A 25864-nucleotide genomic window follows, 5' to 3' on the forward strand; every position below is an offset into this window, starting at 1 on the left:
CATCTATCGTGGTCACCTCAGGCTTGGGGAGAAGAAGAACTTGTTATCTTCCCCAGGATCAAAACGTGGAACTGATGGCAAACTTCATGCTCGTAGACAAGCACTGTGCCACTTGAGCTCAATAAAAATTTGGCAACAGAATGTTGTGTTCCCAGGTGGTCGTTCCCCCCCCCCCCACCACTTGCCCCCAAGTACTAACCACACCTGATGCTGCTTAACTTTGGTGATCGGGTGAGAACTGGTGTTTTCATCATGGTTATGGTCGTTGGTCCCCACATATTTATACTTACTATTTTTGTTCTTGATTCAACAACTTAGTTCAGTGGTTCTCAAACTTCTGTTATCTACAGTTCCTTTGGCATAGTCAACACATCTCTGCAGCTCCCCAGAATAGTCTACCAAAAAACTGCTTTAAAGCATCCCAACAGGCACATGTGAATATCGACTGCTCACCGTGATGCTCCTGACAGAGTTGTGCAACTCCCCACTCCCCTTATGAGCTGCGATGCACACTTTTTAGAACCACTGACTTAGTTCATGAAGATTAGGGCTACCAAAACCAGCCTTTTTATAAGGAAGGCTGATAGTGGCTCTCATATCTCTGGTGCCCTGATATGAATGTCATTATTGCTACTTTTTTTTCTCTTTTTTTTGCACTACAAATTTACTAAAGGGGAGCTGGTAGAGAATTCAGGCGTGAGGTCTACCAAAGACCTCAGCCTTGTTGACCAAGACCCCTTAAAACTTAACATTGGTTGAAAGAATCAAACAAAATTAAATGAAGCACCTTCTTGGTGATTGGTGAAAAACCGAAAGGAAGAGGTTTTTTGTTTGTGAGAAAATTCCAATAGCTCTTCTTATCCAGAATCAAGAACCTTAGAGACTCAAATTACTCAGATTCTACCTTATTGATTTTTTTCATTTTAAAAATGGTGAGCACATCATTCTAAGTGTTCACTGAGAATTCTGTGTCATTTGGACCAATGAAACGTCTTCCAAAATCTCTTAAGTTGAGGAAGTTAATTTCCATAATATTGTGTAGATTAAATTTTTTTTGTTCGGTTTTTTTGGAGAGGATGTTTTTTTCATTGAAATTTTTTATTGTTCTTTGGATTGTTATCGAAATTGTGGACCTTAGTTCCCACCATCATCATGGAGCATTGTGTCAAATTTATATCATATCATTTTCATTCACAAATTATGTATTGATGAAACAAAATCACAAGCATTTCAGTTATGAATATTATGTAGGGCGTGCAAAAACTTTCACATTTTTTAGTTCCCATATAATTTAGGTGGAACCCAACTGCAGTTATTGAGATTGCTGTTTTACGATTGATTAAATTAAGTTTTATAAATGTTTTTGACATTTTTAACACATTCTCTTGAATAAGGCAGTGATATTTATTCAATAATCCTGTTGAAAGTATTTTTTTCCATTTCTAGGAAGTAACATTTTGAGTCTAAAAGAATTCTTCCATGTTTGTTTAAACATGAATTTTTTCCTGGTTTTTCTGAACCAGCTATTTGCACATTGCTATTGGAAGCTGTGTATGTGATTTTCACAGCTTTAAATAATGTCTTTTCAAGAATTATTTTCTGATTAAAAGGGTCAAATCATTCAGTATATAGGCATATATATAATATGAGAGTTGGAAACATTATGTTAGTGCAGGTAGCTCCCTTTGAATGTTTCTAAATTGAAGGAAATCACCGCAAACGGCATGTTTATCCTCAAAACAGATCTGCTGACTGCTACACGCAATCATGATATCTTCAGCTTTGCATATGTACATAAAGCAAAACAAGTTTTCCTATTTCTAGGCAAGCCTTAGTCTTCCTGGTTCCCCTTTTAACATACGGAGGTCTAGTAGGAGTAGTCAGCACAGTGTAAGTTGGAAGAACGGCCGTCGGTATGGTGATCGAAGGCCACTTGTCCTAAACACATACAAGGACGCTCAAGAGCATTTACCTTATGCAGATGACAGCAAAGCAGTGACGCCCATGTCTGAGGACGATGGAGCCATTGTAATACCCGTGTATTATAATAATACTAATTTGACATCTAGACATTCAAGTTATACATCTCATCTTTCTCGAATTTCGTATACCTCTCATGCGGATGTATATAGTAAAGGTTTCACCAAGGAGGACCAACTTAGGACACGCTCAAGAAACCTTCAGGGCCTCTATTTTGAGGTTAATAATCATTTTATCTTATATTAACATATCTTACAATTTGCATGCTTCGCTTTTGTTTTTTCTTCTAGTTTTTTTTATTGCACTTCAGTGTTTCAAAAAATAAAAGGGAAAATGATTTTCATATATTGTTTGTTGTATATGGTTCATGTATATGTTCCAGTAACATTAATTGAAAACAGAGCTGAACATAACTATTATTCGATATTCTCTTTTAAAAAAAAAATCATCTCAAACTTGATTTAACACTTTCCTAAGTAAAACTACTCCACTTAATGTTTTTAAGACATATATAGTAAATATAATTTAGATGGCCATATTTTGTGTGGTGCCATGTTAGAAACATGGTGCAGTAAGTAGTTTGTAGTACTTTTTATTTTATTTTTATGTCTTGTATACAAATATTGTGTTCTATCGCGGCTTGACGAATTCAATCACCAGATCAACTAAAAAATAAATTGGTTGACTAGAAATACTCATGGTGACTAAAAATTGGGTTCAGCGCCTGAAATTTTCTATTTCCGATCACTAAGCAAAGGTGGTTGAGGACAGCACAAAAATTTCCGGATTTATATCAGTGTGTCTGTATACCATAATCAGACCTGCCAACTCTCCTGATTTAGGCGGGAGACTCCGGATTTTTCATCCTTTCTCCCGCTCTCCGGATTTATTAAAATTTCTCTGGATTTTGGCAGAAAATTAGATTTTATGCAAGCTTTCACGTTGTCGTGGTGTCAATAATTACCGTCATCGTTAGGGAAAACACCCATAGAGGACAGCCGTAGTCATTTTCATCGAGCAGCCATAAAAAAGTCTCTGCGACCGCATTTAAGCAACTGGCAAAGACGCGACTTTGTTTTCGTAGCATTTATCGGCAATAATTTATCAGGGCCATGACGCCATGACCTTCGTTGCCGAAATTTGTGTATAATCATTATTGTATTCCATTAACAGCCGCGCGGTAAACACGTTTTTTCGTCCGCAGCTTTGTAATTTGAATTTTTTTTAATCGTTTCTTCCGATCAAACATCTTCGGAAAGAAAATATAAAACTTTAAGCTATATAAAGCTTTTAAGAATTCATATACCCAAGATTATCAATCACTGATAGCATCCACGAAAGGAAACACATACTTTATGAAAAGTATGTAGATATGATTTCTTTATTCTGAATGGAAAGACTGGCATAGAATTATATTCTTCTCAGGGGCAATGCAGAACCTGCCTTGGGGTGGGGGGGAGAGAATGTAACTTTTTCTTAATTTATTTAAAAAAAAAGAATTTCGAAAATTTTTTTATGAATTTTTTTTTTTTGATCGAGTCTATGAGTGGCGGGGGGGGGGGGGGGGAGGGGGGGGGGTACCCCCCCTGGGAGAATCTGGATTTCAAAAGTTGGCACGTCTGCATAATGGAAAAGATCATTAGTCCCATAAAAGTGTAGAAAAATATTTTATTAAACTGTTTGCTTTGGCAGGGAAAAATTTTTTGTCTCCTAAGAAATTCGGCTGGTGCCTAAATTATTTTTCAGTTTCCCAAGCCCTCTCTATATATATATATATATGAATATTAAGACTTAAATATTTGTAAAGTTTATGAATATTTAAAAAGTTAGCTCGTTGTATCACAGAAGAAATCGGTTTAAAATTTTTACTTTCTAGTCTTCTTTTTTTTTTTTTAAGTAGATATCCTAAAATATATGTATTCGTTTAATTTTTTCTAAAGTATATATTCCTGGATTTCAGGATTCACCCGACACAGATGATTGTGCTCTGTCCAAACATAAAGCTCATGGTAGTCCATTTGGAGATCCTAACCAGCAAACTGTCGTAGATATGAAAGGTAAGTACCTAAATATAACAGTTTTCTATTGAAGTTATCAACCTTAAGAGAGAAGTAATGAGCTGTAAATTTCTCAATTCTTCTGTCATTCGATATTCACTTTCTCGAAACACCCTATCTTCTCTTATTCGCTTTGTTTGGAAAAGGAGCATAAAAAAATTATTTTTTTGAAACGAAAGTGCCACCCTATAGTGGTTATCAAGAAAATGGAGTCTTACACATTTCTTCCAGCTATATATTTTCCTGTAAAAATCTGCAGTTTATATATGTTATGGTAACTGTGATAAATGTGATTATTATACATAATATATTACTGGTTATTATGCATGCTTACCAAGCATTTTGGTAAGTTTGATAAATGTCTTGAAATTTTTCCCTTTTACTGGCAATTATGTATAGTACCCAAGCATTATTGGTAAATTTAATAAGTACTAAAAACATTATCACTTTTACCAGTGATTATGCATAATATCCAAGCATAATATCATTGGTAAATCATACTATACGTTATTCTGTACATGGTAATTCATGCATGTATTGTATCATTACATCAGGGCATAAATGTAAAATTTGTTTTCATATCGGGGTGCGACTTTATTGATCACACATGATAGACTCATTTGGAATTTTTTTTATGTTTATCAAATTCATCAATTATTCTAGGCTATTAGGCATAATCACTGATAAAAGCAATAAATTTAAAGTATTTATCAAATTTACCAATAACACTTGATTAGTATGCATAATCACTGGTAAAAGTGATAATGTTTTCAGTATTTATCAAATTTACCAATATGCTTGGGTGTTATACACATTCGTTGATAATAGTGATAAATTTATTACACTTACCGTGGTGTTGATAAGTATGCATAATAATTGGTTATTATGCATTACAACAAATTTATCACATTTACTGTAACATATAAAAAAAGTTTTGGGATCACTTTCTTGGACATTATCCTATTTTCTTGCACCATGTGTACAGCCCATTTCCATTTAAAACATTCCGTTCTCTCCATGACATCATATACCTTTGTTTGGCTTCTTACCCAAGGGATTCATTTTCCATCTCTCCTTATAACGTGGGGTTTCATTAATTCTTGTACAATTTCTTCTAGTTCTTGCAGTCATCTGCAAAATGTAAACCGTTAAGAAATTCTTTATCTATGGGAATGCTTTTCCTTATTCCAATCCAGTTTTTTTAATACTCTTTTAAAAACAACAGTAGGCTTAATCCATCCTTGTGATTGTAGCGACAAGATAAAACACAATTAAAACTTAATGATTTAATATGTACGAAAGAAATATAACGAAATATAACGACACACGTGTTTATACAAATCAGTGGTACAATTCTGACTGACTTTTTCTTTTTTACGATTACTAGGAGCGTGAAGAGGATGTACCATCAATACAGATAAGAATACACTACAGTACTCCCCCCTCCAGTTGAAGACGAAACATTTAAGAAAAGAAAAATTGATTAATAATTGTACAAAAAAAAACTGGAAATGTACTGATTTTTGAAAGTGTAAATAAAAACATAAATATAAATTATTTAACATAAAAAAGGCAATCTATGGAAACATTTTTATGATTACCATTAATGTTCAACATAAAATACTTACCAGTTCTTGAAATAACTTCAAATGTTCTGGTGTACGGTTGTTGTAGAGGTTTGCATGCACAGTCTTGTCGAACGGAAACTGATGGAGTAGTTAGCAAGTGAGAGACGAAGCCTTTGGACGAATTGTGATGAGAGGTTGGTAACTGGTCTCACACAAGAGAAGTATCTCAGTCTCTGCAAAAAGTCATATTGAAGTAGGACGTCTCTCTCATCTGAGTGCCAGAAGAGTTCCCCAGGAAAACATAGGTCAGTGCCGTATACAAACTCAGCGTTTGATACTTGGAGGTCTTTTATGCTGGAATGTAACCCCAACAGGACTGTAGGTAGAGCCTCTGTCTAGTGCTCGTTACCTTTGAGGACACACACATCAGAAAGGCTTTGATATCACGGTGGAATCTCTCGACCTAGCCGTTACACTTTGGATTGTAGGCAGTGGTGCAGGATTTTTCGATGCCGCACAGCTGTGCAAAAGAGTGAAATAGATTGCTCTCAAACTGATGACCTTGATCTGTGGTCACCTATCCGAGAATGCCAAACTGACATACCCAGGTAGAAAAGAATGTCTGCGCTGTAGTTTCAGCGGTTTAGTTAGACATTGGTACTGCTTTGGACCACCGCCTGTACCGATCAACACATGCCAAGAGGTACATGTATCCTTTAGAGGGAGGCAAGGGTCCAACAATGTCCAGATGAACATGTGCAAATCATCATCATTATCATCATGTGTATAATTTATAAAACTTATGGGGGGGTGCGCGGGGTAGGTGTGTGTGTGTGTGTGTCACACAACAAATTGCGATACTGAAAACTTTATCAATACTTTTTGGTGCCAAATACCAATATTATAAGACGTCCTCAGAGAAGAACTAAAATATGTGACAAGTTTATAAATATATCAAAGGATATTTCGAGCGAAAGATAAAAAAATAACATTGTAACAATTTCAAACACTTTATAAAATTTTGTTATAGAGGGATTTATCGTTATCATCATATCAAGTATATGAGTATACAAGCAAGGTTTCAGTTATTTTGTTTATTTTAAAAGTGTATATATTCATACCGTCCAATGTATACGATTTTAGGTTTTGTAATTAAGTTGGATTATAAAGTTTATCTTAAAATGCATACAGTATTTTCATTCTTAGACTTCCTTTTCCTGCAACAAATTTTTAGAACGTAATACATAACAAAACATTAATAAAATACTGGCCTGTACCAGTGCTGTCTTAACGCATGGGCCCACGGTCACGGTCCGAGAGAGCCTCAAATATGATACATAGTTTCAATTTTTGAGGAGTATGCATGTAAATTTGCCTAGTAGGGCCTGAGAAAAATCACTTGAGGGAGGGGGGGGGGCATGGTGCTCTTAAGATGGCCCGGGCTTGTACTGATAGGTCAGAAAATATGAATGAGAGTACGTTTTGAAATAAAAAGGGTGTTTTTTGAATGTTATGAGAGGGGTAGGAAATGAGCATCTATAGAACTCCGGCCTACCCAGATTTTTTTTGTTATCCCGCCTGCTCTTCCACCACATTAGGCCAGATAGCCCAGAGTCTGCTGCATTTAAATGTAAATAGGAAAATTTTGCTATTTCTTCAATAAAAATGTGACAAACAACTCATTCCCTTCTTTAAGATTTCATTGTTAATGAATGAAATTTTCACACGCATATCATACACTGACATTTATTTTTGGAACTAGCAAAATGGATCTGTTGATTACATCCAAACGGTTATACAACAAACATAAATATCCCAATATAGTAAACTTATATGTAACAACTTTTTCCAGAAGTTCCTGTGCATATATTTGTGTTAATCTGAACTTGATACAACGATGTTCTTCTATCTGATAAATAAAAAATGTTGACTTTATTTGATTTGTTAAATTGGCGTTTCAGCTGTGTGATCTCAAATTGCGATAGATTGTAATGGTTACAATAATTGATAACCTGCCCATGTATATATATATCAGGGAAGCAGTTAAATATGGAGCTGCGTGTCAGAAGAAAAGGTAGACTAGAAAATGTGAACTTTATTAAGAGTGACTTGTTACTTTATCATTTCAGATTTAATGGTTGTTAATGATATCATCGAACAAGCAGCTGGCCGCCAAAGTAAAGAAAGTGAGAGAGGTAACTATATTAAACCGCTGACAGATCGCATCTGTAGGTAGCGGTTGGTGGTTGTTAGTGTTATGTTGGCTGTCATTTACTGTCACTTTTGTGTATGTATGTGAAAAAGTGGTTGTGCTGTGTCAATTGTTGAGCTTAACAAGCTTATGAAAACGAATGTTTTTTTGTATGTTTATCGATGATGTTAATGTTGTTGATGTGCACACATGCTCATGTAGTGGCTGAATATTGTGTATGGGGCAGAGCAGCTTTCTTGTTGCATGAATCCCTCTGTGAAATTAATGTACCTAACTGTCAGTGTTTGTGTATGTGTGCAGTCATCCTGCATCTTGACCGGAAATGGCTTTCTTACGTGTGTGTGTGTGTGATTTTTTTTTTTTTCAAATTATTTTCTTTTCCCATATTAAATAATTTCATGTAACCAATATTGTGGTTCTCACTCTTGAATTCATGCGACATCATGTATCTTTGATTTCAAATAAGTTTTACAACCAGTTTTGCATGAGAATAACTGACTAATGACTTTCATTCTGAGTGCTAAAATATATAACTTGATGTGTTTCCTGAATGATCAGTGAATCTGTTATTTTACTTCAAAAAAGCTGAAAGACCACATTGTCAATTGTATTTAAACAACAACAGTTGCAATATTAAATGACGTAAAATTCATTTAGGGTACTTGGTTGGTATTGCAGGTGTTAAAGGATTTTATCAGCTGTTTTAACATACTTTAGTCTATTTTAAATCGTGCATTAATATTTTTAATTATTTGGTACACAAAATATCTTATTATTGGTTTTAAAAAAGAAAAATGATTAATAAAAGGTTTTTTGAAGAACAATGTTATAAGAACTGGCCCTGTACTGGTGTATATAATTGAGGTTATTTTTTGTTCTGAGCTGTCTGCAGCCATAGCTATTTAACAGAAACCTTGTTAACATCTTAAACTAGATATGTAATGAATTATCTAAGCCCCTTCAAATGATTTTTTTTTCTGCAAAGCTTTTATTGCTGGAAAAGAATTTCAACCGCAAAACACAATCTTGAGTAGTGAGGAAATGGAAATGTGCAAACTGATCTGCTGACAATGTTTCGATACTCTGCAGTGAAGCTCTCAGTTCAATCAAAAATTTGCAAGTGAAATATAATTTTCATAAAGTTGTAAATTTCTGAATCAATTTTTTTTTCTTTCTTTGAATTTTTTTACCATCTTTAAAGACATTTACCGTCTTCTTATAAAGACATTTCCAAACGTTTGCAGCTTTTTGATGAATATTCATAACTAGACAGCTCAAAACGGAAAAATCAGAATTATGTGCACCCTGTATTTTCTTGGTCGCTTGCCAATGCTTTCGTAATTTGTTGGCATAAAAAAAAAGAAAAAAAGTTCATATATGATAGCTTTGATTGATCTGATCTTTTCAGCAACTTACATGGTTTGCCAATATTTTAATTCATATGAGATTAAGATTGCCCATGGGAATGAAATCCAGATTTATATGGATCATTTTATGCCTACCCAAATTTTTAGTCAGAGTATGAATTATTTAGTGTGTTATTTCTTTAATATGTAGTGTCCAATCTTACCACTGTCCAATGGCTATTACCTGAACTGTTGGTTTTAGTGACAACTTTCAATTAGAATTTTTTTTTTTTTTGGAAATGATGTCGCCCATCATCTTACATGCTTGCTGTTCAAATGAAAAAATATATATTAATAAAAATATTACAAAATTTAAATTTTTATACGTCCCACCTGCCCTCTAGCTTCCAGTTTGAAAGTTGTTGCCTTGTCTTTCCTACAAAAAAATTTCCATGTCTCTAAGTGAAATTCGTTGAGATATTTAAATTTAAAAAAGGAGGTTTGGGCATGGATGTCTACTAACGTACTAACAAATTCCCTGGACAGATCGTAAAGATCTCTTGGGAATACACATGATGATCATGTTATTTCAAAAACAAAAATAATTACAGACATTGCTCATTTCCCACATTTATGGGTGACATCATTTGAAACATTTGTTCTCGTTGAAAGTTGTCTTTAAAACCAATGAAATAGTCATTGGACAACGATAAGAGTGGACACCCTGCATATATTTTCTAGTGTTACGAAAACATTTACAAAGTGTATGCAAACTGCATGTGTAATGGTAAAAGCCGAAAGACTGGTAGATCAATTTAACAAACTGGTAAAAGCCTAAAATGAATATGTTTCTAAGCATTGTTATTATATTAATTAATAAACTTTTCGGAATGCGTGGGCTTTATTACTCATAGAATTTATAATCAATTAATAATTATAATTAATATAATATATACTAAATACTTATTGTTTAATAGTTAATTACATTGTCATAAATTAGTCAAAAAAGAACAACTCTGATAACATAAATTTGTTATAGTGGGCCGCACATTCAACTTGTGCATTCCGGCATGTACTGATTCACTATGAATTCTGCAGAAAAATGTGTACGATGTGCATGTATGGTTAATCCTTTAACTGTGGTATTTGTTTTGGAAAAATGCATTAAAAATTGAAGTCTTCTCTCCCCCCCCCCCCACCGCAAATTTAATTTTGAGGATTGTATCAATATACAAATACAAATACGACACCACAACAGGCAAATTGCCCAACGAGGTGGCTGACTTAAGAACATCATGGATCCCCGAGCCATTTTTTGGAGGCCCTACCTACTACTGCTACACCACACATGCACCCCCATCCCCCCGCGGAACCCCCCAACGAATCGGTACATGCGGGAATGTGCGTGTACGTGTAGTGCAACCTGACGTAAAGTTTGTTTATGTGTAATGCTTGTTATGTGTAGTGCTGTCATCTGCCCCCAGTTTTTCTAACTATGAGTGAAGTGTTATGGTTGAATGATTTACCGTTGTAGGACTGTTGCTCTCTGTGGCGAGACTTTTTAACGGGGAGATTGGCTCGCATTTGCGCCTTGAAGTTGGGAACCACAGAAAACCAACTTCAGCCGACCACCACTGTGGGGTTCGAACCCGGATCCTCGCATCACGAGTCCGGACTATAACCACTCGACCAATAAAAAAGAAAAACTCAATTTGGCCTTTTTCATCACAAAAAAGTAGTAGTTTCATCACGCGAACATTGTACTTTTCTAAGGAAAAAGATATTTTCTAGATATTATGCCGAGGTGAACTTCAAAAGAAAAGTCATCGGGTCTCCTTCGGGACTCAAACCCAGACCCTCTTGAAAATTGAGCAAGCATGTTACCATCTACACTACTGGAGACACAACCCTGCCTTCCGTATTTCATTCACTGTGGCATGATGCGCTGAACTAAGAGAGGCATTGGTATATAGCCTCTCTTAACTGCAGCAAATAGCCTCCAGTTGGGATAAATATATATATATATATATATATATCAGATATTACGCCAAAGGAAACTCGGAAAGAAAAGTCATTTGGTCTCTGTCTGGATTCAAACCCAGGCCCTCTGTCTGGATTCCCAAACCAGGCAAGCATGCTACAATCTACACCACTGGAGACAGGACCCTGTGAGCATGTTTGCCCGGTTTGCAAGAGAGACCTGGTTTTGAATCCAGACAGAAACCAAATGACTTTTCTTTCTGAGTTCACTTTGGCGTAATATAAAGAAAATATGTTTCCTGCATATATTGGGCTGAAAAAAAGCTGTCTATATCTCTCTTTGTACTTTTCAATTGTACTTTTCTGGCATCACAGGTAAGGGGTTAAGAGAAGTAGTAGTAGTATTAATAAATAAGTGATGGTTAGTTAACCCTCTAATTGAAAAGCCAGAGGAGAAAAATTTTGAAATATTATATTAAGCAAATGTGAGGTATATCCTGAATGCTATTGCATGACAAAAAATAATAATAATGTCAGTATTTGGAAAAGGAATGGTTACTGCACTTCAGGGAACACACTGTATTTGTATGATTTATGTTAATGTGTTGAGAGAGAATAGTTTAAAAATGTCATTTATTAGTTTCCAACTTACTTTTCTATTATTGTTGAAGAATGTATAATAATATTTCTTCATGACATGGTATTTCCCTCTGAAATGAAAGGGTCAAAAATTGTTCTTTGCTTGTCAAGAAATAAGAGACACTTGTATCTTTGAGCCATTCTGCTGGTAATTGTATAAATTTCATGAACAGCTCACAAGTAAAAATGTTTGCAACTCCTAAACATTAATGTGGAATTTTTAGGAGTTGCTTCGAAGCATATCAATGCCAGAACTAGCTGAAAATATGCAGTGCCTCTACTTGAAAAATATAAGAAATCTCCCAATTTTTTTTTTTTTTTTTTGCTTGAGAGCAACACAGTCAAAGGGTCAATAACAGATTCGTAAAAACATACTTTTGTTCAATCATTGATAAAAAAATAAAATAGCTTTTTTCTTTCTCTCACTGATTTGTTTTGCTAATTAATTTTACAAAAGCTCGAAATAAGAACATTCATGAGCATTTATTAGACTTTTATCAGTTTGCTTCGATAAAGCTAAAGTTTTGCCAATGAAACCAAGGATTTACTGGTCTTTGGGCTTTCACCATAACATATGCAAAAAGCTGTCTCAGAATTTCAAACCAAAAAGTTAATTAATTCACTCATAGAATTTTTGTTCTAACGTTTACAAACCATTAAAGTTGAGATGTTTGTGTGTAGATATTAATGTGTGTATATTTTTTTGTTTTTTTGCTGTTATGTGAGAAATTCCTCAGCTGCTCTGCCACCACGTGTTGTACTGCATGGCCTTTCTATTGCTACTTGTGATTGTCTTGTTGATGTGCCTCGTGATTACAATTACAAAGAGAGGCTAAAGAATGGCTATACTTAAACATTATTCAGTGTCTGTCTATTATTTTCCTACAGAAAGGGAAGACGAGGAAATGAAGCCCCGGTTGAAAGACCGAATTCGGGCAGCGTGTCTGGAATGTTGTATCAAGTTTGTAGACACTTTCTGTGTCTGGGACTGTTGTAGATGCTGGATATTTTTTCAGAAGATTGTTTCTGTCATTGTCAATGATCCATTCATGGAACTTTTCATCACCATTTGCATTGTTGTCAATACGCTGTTCATGGCTATGGATCACCATGCGATGCATCCTACATTTGCAGCATTTCTCGAAAATGGAAATCGCGTAAGTGTGAAGTATAATCTGCATGGAACTCTATTTCTTTTTAGCGAGTTCCTTGTTTCTGTTTTATTTTTTAGTAATCGACATATATAACATTTTGCTAATCCTAATTTACTCTACATACAAATAAGTAGTAGTTTATGCAGTCAACTTTCGTTATAGCGATACCCCCGCCCCATCCATATAGATCTATTGAAAACAGACATTATATTGAAAGGAAAACGTTTGGGATATTGTTATACGAAACCTGTGTGTAATTTTAACGGAATAGTCACTATGGCCGCAAATCATGTAGCAGTAGCCGTGCTGCAGGATTTGTGCCTGCTTTACAATTAGAAAAATTAGTATAGTAAATTTAGTCACAAAAATTGATGCAAATGGTAGCACTACATATAACAATGTAAGTCAAGCATTACACAGAAACAATCTCTTTGTCAGGTTCACTACCTTCCATGCACCTTCCAACATATACCAATTCATCAGAAGTTCTCCAGAGGAATGGGGATGATGTGCATGTGTGGTTTAGTAGCAGGGCCACTAGGCTGCTGGCTGGACCCCAGGCCAGTTTTATGGCAAACCCTCCTAAATTAAATTCATAGTCTATTGGGGAAAAAAGAAAATGATGAAAATCGTCCTGGCCCCCAGTCTGGAACCCTGCCAGCCCTACTCTTTGGGAGAAGTCATATCTATAATGTAGGGTCGTTATAACTATTGTTGACTGTATGCAAATTAAGATCCTGTGTATTTAATTTTTGATGATACGTACAGTAAAACCAGTCTTTAACGAAATTGCAGGAACCAAGACATTTCTGTTGAATACAAGTTTCCATTTTATAAAGGTTTAATTGATATAATGTGTGAAATTATGCAACGTTATCTGATATGATACATTTTTTTATTACTATTTTAACATTACACTTCTTAACTATTTGCATTGTTGAATGATAAGTAATGAATTCAATAAAAAAAAAGTAATAAACTACTAAATTTTCAAAGAAAAATGTTTTTTTCCTTAGCCTCCAACACATTTGGGAAAGAGACTTTCCTGATTATTATGTGGAGGCATGCTTCGGAAAGAAAAGTTGGCCGTTTTCTCTGGGAATTGAACTTGGGTTCCCTTGCAAACTGGGCAAACATGATAATCGATACACTGGGGACACAAGTTTTCTCTTTTTATAAAAGTGTGATATGATGATGGTTTGCAAGAGGATGTGGGTTCCATTTCCTGGAGGAGACAACTAAGTTTTCTTTCCAAAGTGTGCCTCGGCATAATATCCAGAAAGTCTTTTTCCTAAATGAATTTAAAAATTTTTTAGTAGTTTTTCTGCCGTTATGCGGTCCTGTAGGCATCGTGCTGGGCTCTCATCGTGAGGATCCAGGTTTGAATCACAGTGGTGGTCTGAATTTTGTTTTCTGTGGTTTCATTTCATTCTAACTTTGAGGTGTGAATGCTAGCCGATCTCTCATTTGACAAAGTCTCTCCTCAGAGAGTAGGCACACTTTCAACATGGTACTTACATAACACGAAAATTCAAGCATTTAACATCTTTATCTCAAAATATGGAAGACATATTGCAACACCAACAAGAACATTTCACATCTTCACTTCAAAGTTCTCCAACTCTCACAACATAAATACATTAGGGTGACACACGTACTCAGAACACACATTCAGACTTGTACCGGTTCACTAGAAATTTTGCAGAGGAATGTGTACAAGGTGCATGCACGGTTAAATAGTTATAGTTCTTTCATGGTTTTGACAATCTGCATAAGCTTCACCCTATTCTGTTCTTCTAAAATTGTGACATTTATCTCTTCTTTTTGAATTTCTCTATAATATTTCGTGAGAGTGTCAATACATATCTGCCATGTCAGGTACAATGTGCTTGATTTGATTTTTTTTGGACAAGGACCAATTAACTTAAGGTGCGCCGTTGAATTTGTAGGTTGCCGACTTTGTTAATGTGATCCTCAGCACTCTAGTCACAGAATTTTGTAAGTCTTGCAAATAAAGTGAAAATCCAACACACTTATCCTTGCACTTATTTCTTCTGTAGGAAACACCAACTTTTCTAAAACATTTTGTTACAATTTCTGGAAGCACCTACTTCTCTGCATGGATTACCTAAATCACAAAAAGTACTGGAATGGTTTTTGCTAATGCAGGGGGTGGATGATGTAGAACTCGTATTGGCAAGCGGAAATTGCATCAAAAATTTTCAGTAGTGCACTTTAACATTTTGTATGATCTCTTGATCCATTTGGTTTCTTTGTCAGGTAGTTAACTTTTCATTAAACAGATACAATTTTCCTTTCAGTTTTTGGGTTGTACAGGTCACATTTAATGGTTTTTTTTTTTTTAATATGTATTTCACCATTTAAATCATCTGATGGAGGTTTTTTCAGTTAAAGATAGGTTTCTGCTTAATACAGTTTCTGTTACAAAGACAGGTTTTACTCTGTTACCCATCTAGGACAGTGTTCTTCAACCACTGGTCCATAAACTGGCGCCAGCATGCAAAAACTTCCTCCTAATCTACTTAACTGCTAAAAATGTCAGATTCAAACCCATATTGAAAAAATTAAATACTGTCTCTTTCTTTTGTTTCTTGCCATCAGTTGGTCTACAAATTACCCCTCCAATTTATGCCTTTTAGACCCTGTACACACAAACGGGATGAAGGAGTTGCTTTTTTTTATCGCTTCAGGTTAATATATATATATATTAACTTCACTGAGTTCAGCCCTGACTTACATGATTGTGTGTGTTATCGTTGAAGTTAGGGCTGAACTCCCAGAGATAAAAAAATATATGTATCTACAGCAAGAAAAACACCTCCCTCCCCTGTTTGTGCATACTGGGTCTGAATAGGTTATTTGTGTTCTGCCGTTCTGTCAATTATTCCTCCAACTCATTTATGTGTTTCCAGTCTGCAAATTATAATCTTTTTTTTCTCCTCCATCTGCAAATTATTTCTCTCGTTTTCACTGGTCTGTAAATTATTTCTTATGTTTATTTTTTGTTGGTCCACGAAATTCTTTAACTGTTTTCAATGCTCTGTAGATGTATAAGGGGAGACTCTTTCAAATGGGAAACTATCTTGCATTTGTGCCTTGAAGTGTGAGCCAGTCTCTCTCATTTGAAAAAATCGAGAGCAGGTAGACCTTCAACATGATACTTAGTCTGTGAGCTGGCCTCTTATTTGAAAAAGTCTCTCCGCACAGAGCAGGCAGGCCTACATCATACTTACATAACATGAAAATTCAAGCATTTACCATCTTCACTTCAAAAAATGCAAGTCAAATGGCAGCACCAGCTAGAACACAAATGAAGTACAACTCTGTCAATGTGAATAAGTTAGGGGACACAAATTTACACACAACATGTTCTTACATGTACTGATTTGTTAGAAATTCCACATAGGAATGTGTGTGAGATGCATGTGCAGTTAAGTAGTAATAGTAGGTATAACAAGGTTGAACACTGGTCTAGGAGACTTCTATATGTACTACTCATGGTGCAAGGTATCACTTTCCAACCAAAACAAAATTCATGCAAAATAATTGCTAGAATTGTGAGACATCGCTTGTTTATCAAGAATTGGATAAAAATTTTTGTTTTTCTTGCAAAACAATCGTAAACCAAGTCACCCGTAATCCAAAGTTTTATTGTGTTAAGATGGATTTTGATTTCATGTTGTTGTAGTTCACATTATTAATCGTAATGTGATAAAAATTATAATTTTTTTTTAAAATCAAATTTCTGATGATAAAAACTATGGAAAGATTTTTTAAATAAGTTATTGTAATTCCATAAAAAAATAAGTTAATCTGAATTCCATTGAAGATCATTCCTTTTTTTTAAATATTAAAGAATGGAGAGTGGGAAATAGATCGCATTTGAGGCACTCGAAATCAACACAGTTTTACTTTATTATTACACAAGGGAATTAGACTTATTCATCTTTTTTGTCGTCCCCCATTTGCCATCTGTCTTAGGAATAAATGTTTTTATTTATTAAACTGATTAAGTGTTTGCCAATTGTTTTGCGAAGGAAAAAAAGAGCATTTTGGTTTGAAGCATCTTATTTTGAGGTAAGTAAAATAAATTTGTTATCAATATGCATTATTTACTGTTACCGAAACCCAGACCAGTTTTTTTTTTTTTCATTGATAGGATTTATTACTGTGATTTTATCTCAAGATAATTAAAAGATATTCTTTCCATATGATATTATTCATTATGATATGTGAATTTGGGATCAACACATCTGTGAACAATAATAGTGTGCTGTATGAATAATGATCATTAGTAGTTGACAAGAGTCCTTCACAATTCAATATGTTGTGTCTAAAATTTAGATTTCGTTAATCAGGCAAGATATTTTCTTCTGCAGTGTTAGTAATTACCATTGTGCCTTTTTCCCCTCTATGTTGGTTATTGCTGTTGATATAATTGATCGCATCCTCTCTTTAGTTTTTTTCAGCAGTGTTTGCAATCGAAGCTGCCTTAAAATTAATTGCTTTAAGTCCTAAATTCTACTTCCAAGAGGGATGGAATGTGTTTGATTTCGTCATAGTTGCTCTGTCTATCATGGAATTCATGCTAGATGGTGTTAGTGGTCTCTCAGTGTTACGTTCCTTTCGTTTGGTGAGTGCCAAGATCTTTTAATTTTAATATGTATTATTCCTTTTTAAAACATATTTTTGTGGTTCTATAATCTATAACCATTTGTTCACTCAACAGCGTACTTGTACATGTCCAATGAAAATGTGGAGTTTTTTCTGTAGTCTAGAAGGAATGGGGGGGGGGGTGGAGAATCAACAGGTAAAAGTTAATAGTTTGCTGGTGCAAAGACATGCCAGCAGTAAATTCTGACACATGTGATAACTGCTGTCAGGTCACATCACGAAGCCATTCTGACACACGAAATTACAAGTGTTCGTATGGATAAATAAAAATTATGCATGGGGGAAAAACAGACTAAATTATAAAAACAATAGTAAAATAATTATAACGATAACAAATGATAAATATGGTTGGACCCCGACTGAATATTTTTGTGAAATTCTGACTAATAGTCCAAACCCCTATTTAACGGATAAAAATCCTTGATATAACTATTTTTTTCTTACTGTCCTTAATTTTTTTTTCTTATTTCTTATCACTCAAAACTACAATCTGAAGATTTAACTTGACCCTGGATTTGACCTTCAGCTCTTCTTTAGAGACAAACAAACTAAAGTGGGGAGTAGGAATCTGTTCCTTTTTTGAGGAAAGATAGCAATAAATCCATTTAGAGTGTGCCAGGGAAATTTTCAGTGGCCGATTGGTTCCCAATACCATAGAGCATTATGCTGTCTACATGTTAGATTGTGGTATAGAGAAGTTACTTAAACTTTGCTGTGTCTTGACAAGTAAAGAATGGCGGGTCACATCTGAAGATGAAAATGTTTTTCAGTTAGAGGGAAAAATGAAAATTTGGGCAGAATTTTTGGTGAAAAATGTTGGACATACCCTAATAATCTTCTATCAAGAAATTTTCTCATTCATACTGTACTTATTTTGAAGTTTATGTATTTATTATTATTTTTCAATTTTTGTTAGAGATAAGTTGTAACACCAATCCCAAAGAAAGTCGTTTTTACAATTTGGCGTCTCGGGTGTGTTAATGCTCCTGATCATTTTCACATTGATTTAACAAATAAAATTGTCCATTTCTTGTGATTCGTTAAATCAGGGCATTACAGCAAAAGTATAAGAACAGGAAAAAGGCCAATTTACTAGGAAATAGGTACAGTAGAGTCTAGAAAGTTTGAGCTTTCGGATAATCAGAGGTGCTGGAATGTTGTGAAATTCGGTCTAAAAAGCGCTTCTTTCGATTTTTCACCAAAAATTTTTTTTTTCATTCTTCCTATGAATATGAGTAATTTCAGTCATAGGTGCCGGAACCTAGTAGCTGAGGTCCTTTGAGGCCCCCTCAATAATTTTTGTAAGAGGGCTGAGTCAGAACCTCCTAGAGATAGAAGGCCTCCGCACTCAGTTTGTGACGAAAATGGACTACTTACTGAGTAAGCAGTCCATTTTCCCTCAAAATATTCAGGGGAAAAAATTCCCTGCTCATGCCAGTATCATCGTTGTGAGGAAAAGAAATGATCGGGTTCAGAATTGGCGATTTCTATGCCCTACATCCAATCACTAAGCGGTATTTGTGAGCCAATTAGGAAGATTCTACGCCAAAATAAGAAGAAACGAAATAGGATGCTGTGTTTCAAAATGTGGCAAACTTGCTAGGTAGTCTGAATGACGTTTATGGCAAACAGTGCAGAGGCCTTCTATCTCTAGGAGGTGGTGGCTGAGTCCCCCCCCCCCTCTCCTATACATGCGCTTGCATCCCGTATATACAGGACAACCAGCAACTTTCAGCCCCCCGCCAATGTTTTCTTCATGTTGGCACCTCTGATTTCAATTTGAATAGAACTTTTGTCTGAGGCTGGAGGAAGCTTGGTTTTTCGGTGGGCCCCCAGGTCATAATTTTTCAGAGGACTTTCTATTATAAATTTGTAGTGTAAAAATACAATAAAAATTTGAATTTGTATTGAAACACCACCACTGGAGCCCAAGGAGGTCATGGTCTTAGCAGCCATAATCTGTGATGAATTAAACTGGTGAATCAAGAACAAGAAGAACGAAATTAGACACAAATAGGGAGGTCCGGAAAAAACAAATTAGAACAAGTATTTTTCATCAAATGAAAATAAGTTCTATTTTAATGCTATGTCTATGGCCTATTAGAAGGGCCCATGTAAGTACAGACAAAATATGATTGAAAGGCTGAAAGGTTCCAACCCTTTGACGGACGTCACATTTAAATACTTTTTATCACTTATATTTACCATAAAATAAATACAGGGAGTACCCCCCGCACCTCTGAAAGTCATTTTCCATTGTTTTTGATCCAAGTAATCTGAGGTGGTCTCATCCTGTTTGCCTCAGATTATCAAGACTACTGTATGTTTAATACAGTGTTTATGATATCATTTGGCAGCTCAAGACTTGCAACAGTGAGACATTCTTTGAATCTTGCCATGTATGACATGCTCCTGCAAGGAGTTCTGTTTTACAATGCATTAAATACAGCAATGTATGTTAATTTAGAATCTTTTAAATTGTTTTTTCGTAGCATCAAATGTATTTCAAACCTTAATTTTTGATGTGTGTTGTGCAAATGTGTGTTAAGATCTTTCTCTTTCTTTCTCTCATGAATATAATTTGTATGAGTATTTTTTGCCTGGAATATTTTTCCTTACTCTTTGTTGCCGTTTCTTTTCTTTTTTCTTCTATTTTCAGTTGCGAGTTTTTAAATTAGCAAAGTCGTGGCCTACGCTGAATCTTTTGATTTCCATCATGGGTAAAACTATGGGTGCCTTAGGCAACCTGACATTTGTCTTGGGTATTATCATCTTCATTTTTGCAGTTATGGGAATGCAATTGTTTGGAAAAAATTATGAAGAGAAAAAATATATGTGAGTGGATTTTTCCTTGTAACCTAATGATTGTAAATTAGATTCCTTGTAAATTAATGATTTTTCATTAATGACATCAAATAGTTTTTTAATGCAATACACACTGACAAAGAAGCTACCTGACAGCCATGCCATGTAATAGCATACAAACTTTGTATATGACAGATGGGGGTTCAACTTTTCGACTTTAAGTTCTGAAATCAATTTTGAGTAGTTGTTAGTAGATTGTTCATGGTTATGCAGCAAAATGAATCAAACCTCAGCTCTTGCATAATTTCAATGTATTAAATTCAATGTATCTCTTCCCACAAAAAACCACACCATCCATCGCTGGCCGTGATAATCACCTTCCACTTTTCATCCTTGCTGTCTATGCTTGCAATGACGGCAACAGGAAGAATAATCGCTCTCCTTAATTGTTCACCAGGTGATACTACCATCAGTGCATTCTGCATAGCTTATCACCCCTGGTGTATATTTTTCTGCTTTTCGCTGTCGTGCAGAGTTTGTTTACTATGTGAGAGGGCTTGTGTATGACCCAAGTACATGTAAAATGTAAATGCACTTATTCAAAGCAATGTAAATATTTTATTTCACAACAACTAAGCATTGTTGCTATTAAAAAGTGCTAAAAAAAAAGGGGGAAGATTTAATGCTATCGCTATATCAAATTGCTAACTAATGTTTCAATAAGCATTTTACATTTCATGACACTTTTATTTTCTTTCTATCCACTTTCTCTAATTAGTTTCTTCTCTTGCCCTCCCAATATTCAGGTTTCCTGATGGAAAAGTTCCAAATTGGAACTTCAAGGACTTCATGCACTCTTTTATGATTGTTTTTCGTGTGCTATGTGGTGAGTGGATTGAATCCATGTGGGGTTGTATATTAGTTTCTGAGTATTCGTGCATTCCGTTCTTCTTAGCTACAGTTGTTATCGGCAACCTTGTGGTGAGTATAATTTTATATTTTGTTGTTTCATGTATCCAATTTTTTTTCCAATTCTTGAACTCACCATCCCATTATCAAGATTGTGGAATAATAAGAAATATTTCCATTTCAGTTTCATGGACTTATCGTATTCTTGAGTACAACATTAAAAACATTCCATAGATATGTGCACTTCATGTATAAAAGCTTAATATAATAAAGTTGATGTGAAAGGCATTAGGCAAGAGAGTGTAGCGTGAAAAGCCAAATAGGCATACAGTATAAGCTTGATTATTCAACACCCAGATATCCAACACCCACAGAACCAGAATTTTATGCATAGCAAATTTTATTTTAGTTAACGGGGACCCACAGCCAGTGGTTGCAGTCATAGTGGAGTGAAGTGGTATGAGTTCCAAGAATAGTGACTAGGAAGAAAAAATGCATATGGGTGGAGGATGAGAATCACCACACACACTAGAATAGGATAGAGAAAATGGCCAGAGGGGTTTTGAAATATAAAAATGTGGTGATGATCCCTTCGCAAAAGAACGAAAGAAAAAAAAGGGAGAAATAGACCAATCAGCAGATCAATGTGAAAACAAATAGGATTATTCAAGTCACATGCCTCACTAGGGTGGCCTCTTTCTCTTCTTTATCTCGCTCCTCAACTGTGTGCAGTGTAGAACAAAACAATACAATTGTTTTCGTTGCTAGTCCCTATTATGCACTCCCGTACCTTGTGGTCGCTTCACTATGTGTTTGGCCTCAGAGTTAATTTTTTTGTAGATAGGATTGGTTTCAGTTTATTGAGTGTGTGTTGAATGCCATCAACTTTTCTTTTTTTTTCTTTCAAACCGAGCACAAATTTGGTCTATCACCACGAGCAATTTTCTATTGAATCATGGGCATAGATACGGGGGGGGGGCATTTCCCCCCCAGAGTCAAACGTGAAGTCGACTGGTCTAATGTATATATGTATAGATGAATTGACATCATCATCATCGTGCCCCCCCCCAGCAATAATGACCTTGCCCCCCCCAGACTTCCAAGTCAATCTCCGCCTATGTATTGAATAAGTTGTGCTAGAAATGTACATGTGTACATAACAGTTTGAGTGTGTATCTAGTGTTTTGCATGAATTTTTAGTGTTGGCATCTTTCGGAACTATGAGTGAGGTGTAATAATTGATTAGTTGTACCCTTCTAGGGCTGGATGCCATCTACTGTATTAAATATTTTGACGCAAGTTCAATTATGGTTTTATTATATTGTTAAGGCTGTGAAATCTCGATACAGTGATGTTTTACAGACCAAGAAAAAATATCAGTGTAGTGGAATTATTGTTATTGCATGTTCATCAACATACACCACCAAATTTATGCTATTCATATCTCTCCTAAATTGCTGTTTTAAGTACCATCAGTGAATGAACTTATGAACATTTATTAGTTTATTAGCAACACGCAAAGTTTTAATTGATTCGTGAATTAATAAGAATCAGGTATTTCGCATCATAAAGAACCAACCAATGCTACACTTTTGTGTATTACACAGAAATTAGTAACAGTGACAAATTCATTAACACTTTCAAAGGTGTCGGGCATTTTGAAATACCGATATCACTGCGTATGGTTCCCTGGAGAGCAAAATCGAGCAAAGTGTTTAAAAATACATTGGGAGGGATTTTGAGCAAGGTGTGAAAAAGGTTGTTGCAGGAGTTTTGAAATATTCTTTAAAAATATTTTGATTGGAGGGATTTATCATAATAAAGAATATCGTGGTATTAAAAGGATATTAACACTGAAAAACATTATAGGCAAATTTCAAACAAGATTTGAAGAAAAAATATCAAGGTAGAGAGATTTATCATTGTAGTGAGGTTTCCCCTGTATGTTTTTGCAATGGATACAAACATTTTCTGTGGTCTTCTGCATAGGTGCTGAATCTGTTCCTTGCCCTGTTGCTGTCCTCCTTTGGTGCCTCAAATCTCTCACAAGCTCCCGCAGATTCAGCGGATACGAAGAAACTTCAGGAAGCCATTGACCGTTTCTCAAGAGCTTCACGGTGGGTCAAAAACCATATACTAAAGCTCCTGAAGGTAAGAATTCTATCTTTTGATTTCATGCTATTTTATATAGTTTTAGTTTGATAAACTGTAAATGATATCACTATTTGTCTTCAGTAATGAGCATTTTTTAAAAATCTGACCTTACCTTAACTTTTCTATTGAGTAAAGAAACTTATTTTAATTAATAAATTAAATAATAATAAACTTCTGAAAAATTAATTGATTGATGAGATAAAAGTTTATCGTAATTGTTTATCAATTATAATAAACACCTAAATACAGACTTTCGTTTAAAGTTGGAGCACATGTACACAAATATTAAATTACATTTATCATGCAACATTATTAAAATTTGTTTTATGAAAAGTTGCAGCTCCACATGTAACTTTAGTGCAGTTTGCATATTAAATGTGTTTACTGCATGTGAATTATTTCTATTATAGTCGATCCGGGCCAAATTTACCAATCAAATAGCTGATCAAGGATCAGATGTGAGGGATGAACTTGGAGAAATAACTGCCACAGGTGGGGAGCTAATCATAGTCGCAGATGGTCAAGTGCCTATGAAAGAGAAGTACAGCAAAGAAATGACCGAACTCGAAGTGATGCTCGTTGATGACATGGAAGTAGCGATTCAGGGTGAACACTTTTATCTTTTATTATTGTGTGTTTCATATTATTTGCCTGTGGAAACATCAAAATCATATCTGTTTAAAATTTCGCATTAAGTTAGTTACAATATTTTTGAATCATAATATTTTTTTCCGTGAAAAATGATAAAATTTAAAACATGACTATATCAAACTTAGTGAGAAATTAGATATTTAAACAATTAACATTAAATATCAAACAATTCAATATGAAAAGTTTTGATGGTTTGTTCAAAAAGTATCCTGCCATAGTTTTTTGTACGTGAACCATTGAAGCTAGGGAGACTTGGTTTGGTGTATGTATGTATGTACACAAGTGATCCTAGTAGAATGCACGTGCTTGAATTTTTACCAGCCTGTAGAAGCTGCTAGTCACCTGCAGACCGCCAATGAATGAGAAACTGTAAGTGAGCGCTGTCACATTTTTGTTTTCAACAAAATGGAAGGAAAAACTTAATAACACTACTGCATTAATTGTGATGGAGCTGCTAATTGCAATGCAGATCCTCTTAGTAGGCACTCCTTGGTAAGATGATTGTGCCATGTGGTGGGTACTTGTGATGAACCATACGACTTGAGCCCTGGAAGACAATCAGCATGACTTTGACATTGCATTTCCTGATTACAAAATTGTCAGTTAAAATGGAATGAACTGATCCAATGGTAGTGCTCGCCTCGTCTGCAAGTTCTCTGATTGTGATTTGATGATCCTGCATCACCAGAATCCGAACTTAATATATAACATTCTCATTTCTGGATATTGAGGGTCAGAGTATGCTTCACTCTCTACTTTCTACTGATGTGTTGTCATCTTTGAAGTAGTTTTACCACTCTTTTATTAGTGTGATACCGGCCGCGGTAGCCCAGGTTCATAAGATACTTGCCTAAAGTACCAAAGGATGTTTAGAGGTGTCGCGAGTTCGATACCCGGTTTGTCCTTGTCAGAAAACTTTCCTGACACAGGGGTACAACAAAAATGGTGACATGAGTGCAGAAGAAATTGCTGTCACAGGGCATCCCCTATCGAGGGGTTAGCGCACCAACCTCTCGACAAGTATAAAAAACAAGCCTGCCATTCGGAATCGGCAATAAATTGTAGGTCCTGGTCTAATTAGCCCTCGTGTGCAGAAAATGACAGTGGTGCGACAAAAATGATCAATTAGTGTGTTACCTATTTTTTTCCATCTCCAAAGGTCTGCTTAATCATGCAGATCATTTCCACTTGGGAATCACCAAGCTGCACACAAAATTCAGTGAAGTAGCTGCTCAAGTTCTGGCCATTTTGTCAAAAACACTGTGATATGCTCACTTACACTTCCTCATTCATCGGCAATCTTCCAGCAACTGGCAGCTTCTGCAGACTGCTAAAATTTCAAGCATTCACACTAGGGTCGCCTAAATATGTGCATCAAACTATACCTTCCTAGCTGCATTGGTTTGCTCACAAAAAGTCATGGTCAGATACTTTTTGAACAAACCTCGTAAATCAGGGGCTGGACAAATCATTTGCCCAACATGCCCAGAGCAGAGTTCGCTCTGCTGATCGCAATTGTGAAAAATCATGACAAAATTCATTTGGCTAGGAATAAATAAAATATTGAATTCGCCAAATCACACACAAGCGTTCATTTGAGCTTTTGATAGTCAAATCAGTCATTTGATGCAGTTGTTTAGAAACTCACATTTTATGATGCATCAATTGGGCTTAGGTTCTCTCTCATTCGGCTACAACTTTTTACATCTGATTA

The 25864-nt window shown here is 35.3% G+C and overlaps 1 protein-coding gene across 1 annotated transcript in view; it reads left to right on the top strand.

Annotated features, from left to right (window-relative positions):
- LOC149071665 (sodium channel protein para-like) overlaps nucleotides 1–25864 on the top strand; it is a 197167-nt gene that overhangs the window by 127511 nt on the left and 43792 nt on the right. The window contains exons 12-20 of the mRNA XM_089247738.1: nucleotides 1825–2199; nucleotides 3941–4037; nucleotides 7735–7800; nucleotides 12647–12939; nucleotides 17417–17590; nucleotides 20291–20466; nucleotides 21243–21417; nucleotides 23335–23496; nucleotides 23910–24105. Of these exons, the coding sequence (XP_089103864.1) occupies nucleotides 1825–2199; nucleotides 3941–4037; nucleotides 7735–7800; nucleotides 12647–12939; nucleotides 17417–17590; nucleotides 20291–20466; nucleotides 21243–21417; nucleotides 23335–23496; nucleotides 23910–24105 (1714 nt within the window). The remainder of the gene's footprint in view (nucleotides 1–1824; nucleotides 2200–3940; nucleotides 4038–7734; nucleotides 7801–12646; nucleotides 12940–17416; nucleotides 17591–20290; nucleotides 20467–21242; nucleotides 21418–23334; nucleotides 23497–23909; nucleotides 24106–25864) is intronic.

This window comes from Pholcus phalangioides, unplaced genomic scaffold, assembly GCF_987345545.1.
Source record: "Pholcus phalangioides strain wild (caught in Gottingen) unplaced genomic scaffold, Ppha-v1.0 ptg000018l_1, whole genome shotgun sequence".
Lineage (NCBI taxonomy): Eukaryota > Metazoa > Arthropoda > Arachnida > Araneae > Pholcidae > Pholcus > Pholcus phalangioides.